The sequence below is a fragment of the Palaemon carinicauda genome, chromosome 14, assembly GCF_036898095.1.
Source record: "Palaemon carinicauda isolate YSFRI2023 chromosome 14, ASM3689809v2, whole genome shotgun sequence".
Lineage (NCBI taxonomy): Eukaryota > Metazoa > Arthropoda > Malacostraca > Decapoda > Palaemonidae > Palaemon > Palaemon carinicauda.
The window spans coordinates 52,293,793-52,306,211 of NC_090738.1; the positions used below are offsets into that span (position 1 = coordinate 52,293,793).

The window sequence follows — 12,419 nt, forward strand, 5'->3', positions numbered from 1 at the left end:
TCTTGGCTTCATTCCTGATATAGTATTGTACAATCTATTTCGAATATGTCGAAAAGTTTCGAAATCAGTATCAAATGAAATGTAATACATTAAAAAAAAACTTTTGCCGGTCATGTAATGACCACAGTTTTATACAAATGAATTATGATATCTCTCTCTCTCTCTCTCTCTCTCTCTCTCTCTCTCTCTCTCTCTCTCTCTCTCTCTCTCTCTCTTACCATTTATGCTTAGCACAAATCAGTCCAGAGGTAATGATTACAAACTGGAATTGAGAAGATACAACACCACTCAATGAGGCAATTTCTTTTTATACAAAATAGCAAATACTTGGAATACACTTCCAGCGGATACAGTAAACAGTAACACAATAAACGAGCTCAAGAGTAAGTTAGACAAGATCATAAGAACTCTCTAAATGCTTAAACTAAATCGCTCTACCAAAGAGCAAATGGAGTCTCCGAGGATGGATTAAAACATCTTTGAGACATCCAAAATTCTTGTGACTCTCTCACTCCCTCTTATTTTACTTAGTTTAATAATCAGTGTTGCTAACAACAGCAATATAGAAATACTATAAACAATATACCTTTTTCTACAGCCACCTGACTAATCTACTAAAATCAATAAGTGGTGCATTTACAAAAAAGAAAAAACCTAGATGGATTTGATAAGAATAAAACTCCTGAGTTGTAGAAGGAACCAACCAGACGTGGTTGTGGTAACCTATTGGAAACGTCTATTGGACGAGAGTTCGAGATCCTCTCGACCTCAACCGTTTATGATAGTGTTACAACCTCCCTATCCTTGTGAGGTAGGGTAGGGATTTTGGGAGAGCTGATAGGTCTATCTGCTGTGTCATCAGCAGCCTTTGTCTGGCCCTCCCTGGTCTTAGTTTGATGGAAAGGGGGCGTGGGCGCTTATCGTATGTACAGTATATATGATCAGTGTCTAGTGCATTGTCACCGCCCCTTACTTCTGTCATTCATGGGCGATCTTCAAGAACTTTCAGTCGTTAGTTATTCAGAGAATCACTAAAGTCATATTCTGTACAGCATTTTGTCAATTTTTATACATTTTTATAGCTTGGTTTCCATTTACTTATGTCATTGATTTCGCCATTTGTCCTACTCTTCTACATACAGTCACTAAAGAACTATTAATTCCACAGTTTGTACATTCGCTTTTAGGGGCCTTTTACGTGAAACCTTCAGTTGAGTTCTTTAATCCTCACAATAACCATTATCCCTCTTGATGTTCCTTAAACCCTAGATATGCACATCAGAATTGTAAATTAGACAACTGCATAAAAAACACTACCTAACCTTTTTTTTTCACTAAAATTAGAGAACAGTTGAGAAGGCTCTTGAAACTTGTGTGAAAAACCTTGCGTGCACCCAGCACGTTAAAGCTGTCATCAGCAACCTCTTTATCAAGAACCACATTGATTTCAAGTGCTGTGTGCTCGTTTAAAGTTGTCCACATCCTTTGCTGCCTCCTGTCTGACACATGAGTCCACAAGACTAAAAATACTCACGCCTCTCGATGTTGGTTTGATAATAAATAAGGGATGCGTGCTGCTCCAGAAGTAAATTCACAAATCGAAACATTTCGAGCGGGGAAATAATGAAAATTAATCTAATGGAAAAGATAGAACATACACGATGTATACATATTAAAGGTGAGAAGGATCATTTAATAAATCACTTTCTTACTGTGCAGAAAAATATTAAAATGAAAATTAAGAAAAATTCTAAACTGTATAGGAAAAAACATTCTGTTATGCTGAGTAACCATACTTTCGTTATTAGAACAGAATATTATAACAAAATAGTCAGCGACATTTTATTACAGAAACTTTTATATTGCAAAAACTGGAATATAAAAGAGAAAATAAAGAAAGCTTTTAAACAATTCCCTTGAAAAAAGAGATACCCATAGATACTAGAGGAAACCGAATTCCTCAATTAGGAAATGATTTCAAAAGACATAAATCTAAATGAAAATATTACAAATAGACATTGCACCAGCTGTTCCGTGGATACTCAGAGGGTTGTGTGACCTTTGCAGGTGAGGGAAATTATCGCTATGAATTGATGAATAAATGGCCAGGTTGATGAGGGGGAAAAGGCGAGAATTAAAAGTAAGTGTTACGACTTTGATCACTGAATCAATTATTCTCACCAAATTCTGCATATGGTACTATAAATAATGCCAAGACAAACTTTGTAAACCTACAAGTGCAAAGGGATTTCACAGCATCATCTGTTGCATTGAAACAGATGTAGGTCTATATTTGATATCAAAACTTATGATCTTTATTTTCATTTCACTGTTATAGCAATATAATACAGAAGGAAACTTATAACCGTCACTTCAGGTCAGAAATAAAACGTATATTACGACACCATGAAAACATATGCAACACGTAGTGAAGTGATGAAAACTTATACGAGACATGACTGCAGAGTACAGTTAAGTATTTCGTAAAGCAAGATGTAACGCGAAGACTTAGATGATGACCACGTATGTACATTAGATCATGTCATTAAGATTTCATATACATAAATAGAAAAAAAAAACTTGGATTCTGTTTACCCAAGAAATAGGAATTTTAGTAATGGAATAACATTAGCCATGCCAGAATTTCAATGACTGTATAGATTACCTTTGGCTGACTAATGCATGCTTTCAAGGGTATGACATACGAACGTACCAAATTAGGAGATCAAACATCGGAATACTCATTATCAAATCCATTGGTGATCATAGTCTTTTGAATAAACTGGAATTCATGTTGGGGATAATCATATTCTTTTCATGGCCTAGATATCTTAGTTTGAGAGGCAAACGTGCTCATGATAAGATTATTTTGTTCCTTGTTACATGTAGCTTTTTATTGGATATCTAAGTTTATTTTTAACCCTTTCATATGAAACTTATCACTTCCATTCTAGAAAAGACAATACCTTCTCTATCTTTTCCTGCCCTCCCAGCACTCATTTGACGATCTTATTACCCTCCATTCCGCCCCCCCCCCAAAAAAAAAAAAAAAAAAAAAAAACAGTCATCGCATTCAAATCACTCTCTGTAACCTAAACCAACCTTTTTACTAATTCTGTGCATCTCTACAATTATCAACCTCTCAATTATTTTGCAGGAACGTGTATTACGCAAACTGCTCAAATCTTTAGTCTTTTATTTAAAGGTAACATCCGTAACTGTTTCCATACCGGAGAGTTGGCTAAGCAGTTCCTTTATGCAGTCCCTTCATACCAGAGCCTTTGGTAAAAATGAAAGTAAAAATAGAGACAAGTCACCTTGTGTCAATTGATATATTTTCCCTTATCCTCTTTAGTGGTTATGATGGTGGACTTGGATGTTCCTCGAACTGCAACTGCATCGCAAAGTTTTCCCCTGTGTGTTCCGAAGACAACACTACTCTGTTTTATTCTCCTTGTGCCGCTGGATGTACGATGGTGGATGTGTCTGTAAACCCAAAGGTAGGGTTTGCTCTACCTGCATATTATTATTATTATTATTATTATTATTATTATTATTATTATTATTATTATTATTATTATTATTATTATTATTATTATTATTATTATTATTGGACGAATTAAGCATGCTTCAACAATACTTATCTCCCTACGTTTTCATGAGATCGAAGCCAAACATTTATTTCTTTCAATTATTTGATGGCCTTTCCTGAAATACAAAATGAACAAATTACTCATCCAAGAACAGATTCACATGAGAATTGGTAATAAACTAAAGAATGATGCATGAAACTTGATTTATTGTTTGAATTGTCGAATTGGTTCAGAATGAAGAAATCGCATTCATCCAAAGATAATGGAAGTGTGGGACCAAATCCTTTATGAGAGGTCATTAAAACCATATGGGAAGTTAAGTCAAAGAGCGAGTAAGTATCTGTTAGATTTCACTGCTGATCGTGATCCAAAGTCATGTGTCAGAGATTCAATCTTTTGATGTTTTGAGTTTATTCTTCTTTTCATGAAGTAGCTAATCAAGTCTTTTAAGTTATACGAAAAGCAATTTCAGTTGTTTAGCATTCTTCTCTTTCTTTACAAAAACGCAGAAAAGTGTATCTTCCTACCCTACAGGTATACAGAGGATGCTCTTGCATAGGAAATTTTTCTACTGCCTCTACTCTCTCTGCTGCTGCATCAGTTCAAGTAAGCATGTTTCGTTTGTGAGATGTAGAAATATATTCTTGCCTAATTTTTGCTTGGTGCGTACATATTGTTACTCTGAGATCAACCTATAATACAAGACACTGAAAAATATAATGAAATATAATGCTTATGCACTTGAGAACAATTGATTAATAACAAATCATGTATGAAAGGATGAAAAAATCTTTAGAACTTCTCCCTTTATTCTTCTGTTGGTTAATTATTTCAGAGAAATAAGGTAAAATATTTGCTCTTTCTTCCAGGACCACGAAAATCTTCAATTTGGAACTGCCACAAAGGGTTACTGCCCAGATAGTTGCACTTCTTTTGTTTACTATGTCGTGTTAGAGGTAATTGGCATCACCGCATTGGCAACAGGGAAAATTGGTTCCACGATTATTCACTTAAGGTATTTTCATATTTTCTTATTTGTTTGTGAATTTCTATTTAAACGTAATCGTATGTAATAAAGTTAATAGCTGTACACTAACATATATCTATTGATCTACCTACCCATCGGTCTGAATACAAACATAAAAGCTAACACACCCACATGTATCTATATATATATACAGTATATATATGAATATATATATATATATATATATATATATATATATATATATATATATATATATATATATATATATATATATATATAGTAGGTTGGCCAGGGCACCAGCTACCCGTTAAGATACTACCACTAGAGAGTTATGGGGTCCTTTGACTGGCCAGTTGATAATACATTGGATCCTTCTCTCTGGTTACGGTTCATTTTCCATTTGCCTACACATACACCGAATAGTCTGGCCTATTCTTTACAGATTCTCCTCTGTCCTCATACACCTGATAACATTTAGATTACCAAACAATTCTTCTTCACCCAAGGGGTTACTGCACTGTACTTGTTCTCTAGCTACTTCCTCTTGGTAAGGGTAGAAGAGACTCTTTAGCTTTGGTAAGCAACTCTTCTAGGAGAAGAACACTCCAAAGTCAAACCATTGTTCTCTAGTCTTGGATAGTACCATAGCGTCTGTACCATGGTCTTCCACTGTCTTGGGTTAGAGTTCTCTCGCTGGGGGGTATATTCGGGGACACTATTCCATCTAATTTTTATAGTTTATATAAGAAATATTTATTTCAATGTTATTAATCTCGAATTATTTAATTTATCCTTGTTTCCTTTCCTCACTGGGCTATTTTTCCTGTTAGGGCCCCTGGGCTTATAGCATCCTGCTTTTCCAACTAGAGTTGTGGCTTAGCAAGTAATAATAATAATAATGATATATATATCAATCAACAAAGGCCATTAGCTACTAGTCAGGCCACCCATGCCAGGTTGGTTTGCAATGAGACTAAATTCTTCTACCATCATCAATCTACAGTGGCCAGCGTGGTGATGATAGGGGCCAAAACCCAGGCATGAATAAGGACATGACAAAGGCCTTTATCATACATCGGGCTAGAAACGGCTGCATTTATTGTTGGTGTTGAGTGTGTTTATATATATATATATATATATATATATATATATATATATATATATGATAAATTTTGCACATTTTTACGTGTTTTTCCATATTCAAATAAGCCATATATATTTTTGATATATTAATGTCTGGATTCTCTTAACGACCTCGGGATCAGAGCCCCAGGCGAAATCACACAAAGACAAGAGCTTGGCTCCGGCCGGGAATCGAACCCTGGTCGGCAAGCTTATATAGACAGTGACTAACCCACTTGGGTTAGTCACTGTCTATATAAGCTTGCCGACCAGGGTTCGATTCCCGGCCGGAGCCAAGCTCTTGTCTTTGTGTGATTTCGCCTGGGGCTCTGATCCCGAGGTCGTTAAGAGAATCCAGACATTAATATATCAAAAATATATATGGCTTATTTGGATATATATATATATATATATATATATATATATATATATATATATATATATATATATATATATATATATATATATATACACTGCATATTGTTACAAAGTCTTACGTAAACTGTTTGAGATTCTTATGTGACCATATGAAATATGAACAAGGGCTTATGTAATGTTCTTTTATATTTTATGAGGAATTGCCTCATGTTTGTCAGATGATACACAGTGCACCATGTTCTTTGGAAAATTTGAGAAAACCTAGTGATAGAATTTTATCTTCTTTTTTATTTCAGGGACAAAGGGTAGGCGGAGCTGGCTGACTGAGAGAGTTATCTGGTATGGCGTGAGTACACGTTCGAAAGAGCGGCCTCTCACGCTTCCCAGATCTCTGGAATTATCTGGAATTAGCAAGTATTTTTATATAAAGGCGACACCAGGGTTAGATAGACAAATAGAGATTTCCAACCTTAAGATTGCCATCTCTGCCCTATTTGCCACTTGAAACTGTCATGCGAGGTGGTGACAGGTAATTTTTACTTTGCGGTAAAGGATTTATTGGGTGTTGAAGGAGTAGACGTCCTGCTGGGTAGTGAGGTTGATGGAGCGCTATTCATGCCTTGTCCCATTCGAATGGAAAAACCTTTGAAGTATAGTCCTACGAATGAACTCGAGAAGGACTACACGTATCTGTTTCCTAGTTGTGTTACAACTAGGAGTATGAAGAAGAAAGAGGCTGCGGAAAAAAGAAGAAAAAGAAATCGAAGGAGCAATGAACTTGGAGGATTGGTTTTCTGAGGAAGAGGATTCTCTTGATGGTACACAAGAAGAGAACTCCCGAGTAGGCCCGACCGAAGAGGAACGACAGAGGAGTGGACAAGATGACAAAGAAGAAATGGACCTGGGAGAAATAGAAAATTCAACGTTAGAAGTAGGATAGGTGAGTAGGAAAAGGCTGATAGGATTGCAACGGAAGGATGCATCGTTAACAAAGTTATTGTACCATGTGGTGGACGAGACAGAGACACAGCAGTCTCTGACCTGTTATTATCCTAAGAATGGGTTGCTTATGAGGAAGCATAGGGCCGCCGATATCCCTGGGAATGCTGAATGGTGGATATATCGTCAGATACTAATTCCCGCACTGTTGAGAAGACAGGTGATCGCCATTGTGCACGGGACAGGACATATGGCAATAAGGAAGACTATGGAGAAAATAATGTAACACTTTTTCTGGCCTGGCATGCATAAGGACGTGAGCCAGTTTTGCCGTGCATGTCACATATCTCAGATGGCTGTTAAACCGAACGAGTACATTAAGAAAGCTCCCTTACACCCGGTAGAAGTGCAAGGAGAACCCTTCAGCAAGGTAATGATCAACAATGTGGGACCTTTACCAAGGGTGATAAAAGGTCACGAATATTTGTTAACCTTGATGTGTCCAGTAATGAGATACCCAGAAGCCATACCCGTCTGCAACATCAGTGCCAAAATAATCGCCGAGAAGTTACTAGACTTTTTCACTAAGTTTGGTTTTCTGGAAATCGTTCAAAGTGACCAAGGAACGAATTTCACGTCAAAATTATTTCAGGATATAAAGAAACTGTTGGATGTGAAACAAAAACTATTAACGGCTTTTTATCTAGAGACCCAAGGTGTATTACAGAGGTTTAATCAAAGGTTGAAATAGTATGTTAACAAAGTTCTGCAACAAAACAGGGAATGAGTGGGACATTGGACTACTGTTGATGTTATTTGAGGTACGTAATGCTTATTAAGAAAGCATGAGATGTAGCCCGACTGAAATAGTATTTGGACAAGAAGTACGAGGCCCGATTAAAATGTTAGCAGAAAAATGGAAGGACCGAGAGGGAACGGATGGAGAATATGTCAAGAATTTGAGGAAAAGGATAGGCGAGATAAAGAAATTTTCACTAGAAAACTTCAAGACTAGTCAAGGAAAAATGAAGAAAAGGCTTGATATGAAAAGTAAGGACAGACAGTTTTTGATAGGACAACAGGTATTAGTTTTCCTATCGATAAGGAAATTCTCACTCACCAAGAAGTTTCAAGGAATATTCAAGATTTTGAAGAAGGTCAGTGACTGGATCTATGTTATCAAAACCCCAGGAAGAAGGAAAAGTGAAATGAAAGTACACGTCAACCTACTGAAACCGTACTTGAGCTAAAGCGAGACCGAAGCTTCACAAGTATGTATTGCGCGACCATACCGTCCTCGGGAGATGACGACAGATATGAGGTAGGGTCAATAAGCAAAGTGAGAAATTCGTCTATCATTCGGAATTTGGGAGAGAAATTAAATCTTTTGTACCAGGAGCAATAAGAGGAATTAAGCTGATTAATTATAAGAGTCCCTGAAATTGTCTCGGACGTCCCGAACCGAACCAACCTGACGAAGCATGATATACACCTCTAAAATACGGGAAGACCATTTAAACAACGTGACTATTGACTGTCGCCATATCACCGAGAAGTCATGAGAAAAGAAGTGGGCTATTTGTTACAAAACAGATTAGCTAAGGAATGTTATAGCCCTTACAGTTCTCCATGCTTGCTCGTGGAGAAAACGAACTGAACTTTTAGGATGTGTACGGACTACCGAAAGTTAAATTCAGTCAGTGTGGCCGATAATTATCCATTGCCACTCGTCAACTAACTACTCGACAATATCGGACAAGCGAGGTTCGTCTCCAAGATCGACCTGTTAAAAGGTTGTTTTTAAGTTCTTTTGGACAACAACTCAAAATTGATCGGCTGCCTTATATATCAAAACCTGCACATGAGCTCTTCACATGAACCAACAGATTAGCTTCTAATTATTATTATTATTATTATTATTATTATTATTATTATTATTATCCACTTTTATAATCCCGTTTGGCTTAGATCAATACACCGTCATGCCATTTGATCTAATGAATGCCCCTGCTACTTTTCAACGTATGATAGATAACCTTCTATGATTGATAGAAGGAGTAGTCGTATATCTCGACGATATTGATGTATATTCATCGACCTGGGAAGAACATCTCCGAATCGTGAAGAAGGTATTTCAAAATCTGCGAGGAGCATACTTGACGATTAACCTGGAGAAGAACGAATTTGGGAAGGCAACAGTTCGGTACTTGGGATTTGAAGTAGGAAGAGGACTGATCGCCCCGGTAGCCACTAACATCGAAGGAATAAGGAAAGCATCGCCCCTAACAACGAGGAAGGAGTTACAACGCTTTTTAGAGATGGCAGGATTCTACCGATGTTTTTGCCCAAATTTTCGGCTGTAGTTGCTTCCTGGACGGATTTGACTAGCCTCAAGAAAAAATATGTATGGACCAGCGAGAGCCAGGAATCCTTCGACAGGATAAAGGCAATATTAACTTTGAAACCGATACTGCGAGCACCTGATTTCAACAAGAAATTCCTTATCCAAGTGGATGTGTCAGATAATGGGATTGGAGCTGTTTTATAGCAAGAAACATCAGCGAACCTACTTGACAGTTGAAAAGAAACTAACAGAGTTAGTCAGAGCAATAAACAAGTTCGAAGTCTATGTGAATCGACCACAAAATGAAGAAAATACAGTGTATTTGGATCATAATCCTTTAACTTTTGTGAATAAGATGAAAAATAATAATCAAAGTTTAACTAGGTGGTCATTATGTTTGCAACCGTATTGTATTAATGTAGAGCATATATCGGATAGAGATAACATGGTTGCAGATTATTTATCTCGGGATGAATCGATGGATTCAGGCCCGGAATAAATAATCTTTTGTGTGGGGAGCTATCTTATGAAGCTGGTCTATTGAATAGTAAATACAGTAGTTTATTAATGATTTTATTTATATTCTATTTGTGCATTGAAGAGAGGTTAGTCTTACGTAAACTGTTGGAGAGTGTTATGTGATCATACAAGAAAGGAACAAAGGCTTATGTAATGTTCTTTTATATTCTTATGAGGTATTGCATCATGTTTGAGAGAAAATATGCAATTTTTTTGGGTACCACGTGCTTTGGAATATTCACAAAAAACCTAGTGATAGGATGTAATCTTTTTTTTTATTTTGGGGACAAAGGGTTTAGTACAATAAGTCATTACCTGGTTGCTCGGAACGGTAATAACCTCAGTTCCTAGTGATTTCCTAGATAACAATAGGATCTAAAGATGCTCTGACATTTATATAAAGTTTAGAATATTTGGGGCGAAATGAGACGTAAAGATTCCTACTATTGTTTATTACAAAAATAAGAAATAGAAATCATGGTTGTAACAATCAATTACAATTACAATTTATGCTGAATGAATCTGCATAAGAGCATAATTAGTAATAACAGAAATAAATTAAGCTTCACCTGAAAAAGGGAACACAAGCCACTCTATGGGAAATATGTAAAGATTTCACTATGTATTCTGTTGTTACAAGGAACACTATGCATATAAATATGCATGGCACATGTGTTGGTCTATTATGCTAAATGTCACCTGTGTAGTTAGAACAGTTTACAGTGTCGTCACTAGACACATTACTCACATGATGTACCTTAAGAGTCTATCATGTACACCCTCCACTAAAAGTCCCAAATAGTGCAATTTTCTTCGCAAAAGTCAGGCGGCAGGTTTTAGAACACTACCTGCTGCCACCACAAAATGTTTTATTTCCTGTAATTGCTTCGCGTAGTGTTTGAAGAAGACTCTGGATGACTTCCATCCAGTATAAGCGTGAAGGCTTTCAAACAACATAGTCTGAAAGAAATTTAGGGACGAGGCGACTTTCCTCGGATCATGACCTGCGGGTGTACTGTCTGGATCCGCTCTGCGAAGAAAATAGGTGACTTTCGCCCTTATCTGTTTCAAGGATAACGTTGAACCTGATGTTTCTCCCCTGAAATGCTGACCTCCCTTAAAGTCTGAAGTTCGACGAAGATAGACCCTTAGGCATTCCACTGGGCAGACGGATGATTCTTCCTTCAGAGGGCAGATCCTCCAGGGACCCCATCTCTTTGCGGGCAGCTCGTTCTTGGCGAGAAATGTTGGGTCCGGAAAGAGGTTCAGTTCTCCGCTGTCTGTGAATTGAATGTGGCCATCATCCCTCGAGAGGGCCACTATTTCGCTGACTCTGGCTCCCGAGGCTAGTGCCAATAAGAATATCACCTTTTGAGTAAAGTCCTTTAGCGAACAATCTTCATTGTTCAGAGTTGATGCTAAGTGAAGAACCTTGTCCAGAGACCATGAAATGGGCTTAGGAGGGGCTGTGGGCCGAAGTTTAGTGCAGGCATTGGGAATCTTGTTGAAGATTTCGTTAGAGAAGTCTACCTGGAAGGCGTAAAGCACTGGTCTGGATAGGGCGGATTTCCAAGTAGTGATCGTATTGGCTGCTAGACCTTGTTCATGGAGATGGATGAAGAAGGACAGGCAAAAATTCATAGAAATCACCTTAGGTTTCTTTGCCTTGACAAAGGCGACCCATTTTTTCCAGGAAGACTCATATTGTCTTCTTGTTGACTTTGACTTGTATTCTTCTAAGAAATCGATACTGTCTTTTGAAATCCCGAACCTTTTCTTGACTGCTAAGGTGAGAAAATCATGAGATGAAGGTTCTGGGACTTCAGTGATGAAGCGGAGACAGTCAATTTCTGCACTTGCTGAGTCAGAACTGGATCCGGCAACGGGATCAGCTTCAGGCGTAGTTCCGTTACTAAGGGGAACCAGACACTGTTGAGCCATTTGTGGGCCACTATCGCTGCTGTCCCGCGAAAGGATCTCAGCTTGTCGAGGACTTTCAGCAGAAGGTTGGTTGGAGGGAACAGGTATATCTAGGACCACCTGTTCCAGTCTATAGACATTGCGTCCGTTGTTTCCGCTAGAGGATCCTCGTACGGGGCTACATACTGGGGTAGCTTCTTGTTGTCGCTCGTTGCGAAGAGGTCTATCTGCAGTCCTGGGACTTTGCGTAAGATGAAGGAGAATGATCTTGCATCTAGGGACCATTCCGACTCCACTGGGTTGAACCTGGAAAGAGCGTCCGCCGTCACATTGCGGAATCCTTGAAGGTGGACTGCTGACAAGTGCCATCTCTTCTTCTCCGCTAAACGGAGGGTGGCCAGTATTACCTGATTCAGATGAGGCGATCTCGAGCCCTGTCGATTGAGGCATCTCATTACAACCTCGCTGTCTAGGACCAAGCGAATGTGGATCGAGCAGCGAAGTTCCAGTTTCTTCAGTGAGAGAAAAACTGCCATGGCTTCCAGAAAGTTGATGTGGAAGGTTCTGAAGAGGAGAGACCAGGTTCCTTGGACTTTCCGATGATGAGAGTGGGCTC

The 12,419-nt window shown here is 38.1% G+C and overlaps 1 protein-coding gene across 3 annotated transcripts in view; it reads left to right on the forward strand.

Annotated features, from left to right (window-relative positions):
• LOC137653586 (solute carrier organic anion transporter family member 74D-like) overlaps positions 1 to 12,419 on the forward strand; it is a 128,191-nt gene that overhangs the window by 106,303 nt on the left and 9,469 nt on the right. For all 3 annotated transcript variants that reach the window (XM_068387113.1, XM_068387114.1, XM_068387116.1), the window contains exons 10-12: positions 3,356 to 3,500; positions 4,128 to 4,199; positions 4,463 to 4,608. In XM_068387113.1, coding sequence (XP_068243214.1) covers positions 3,356 to 3,500; positions 4,128 to 4,199; positions 4,463 to 4,608 — 363 coding nt within the window. The remainder of the gene's footprint in view (positions 1 to 3,355; positions 3,501 to 4,127; positions 4,200 to 4,462; positions 4,609 to 12,419) is intronic.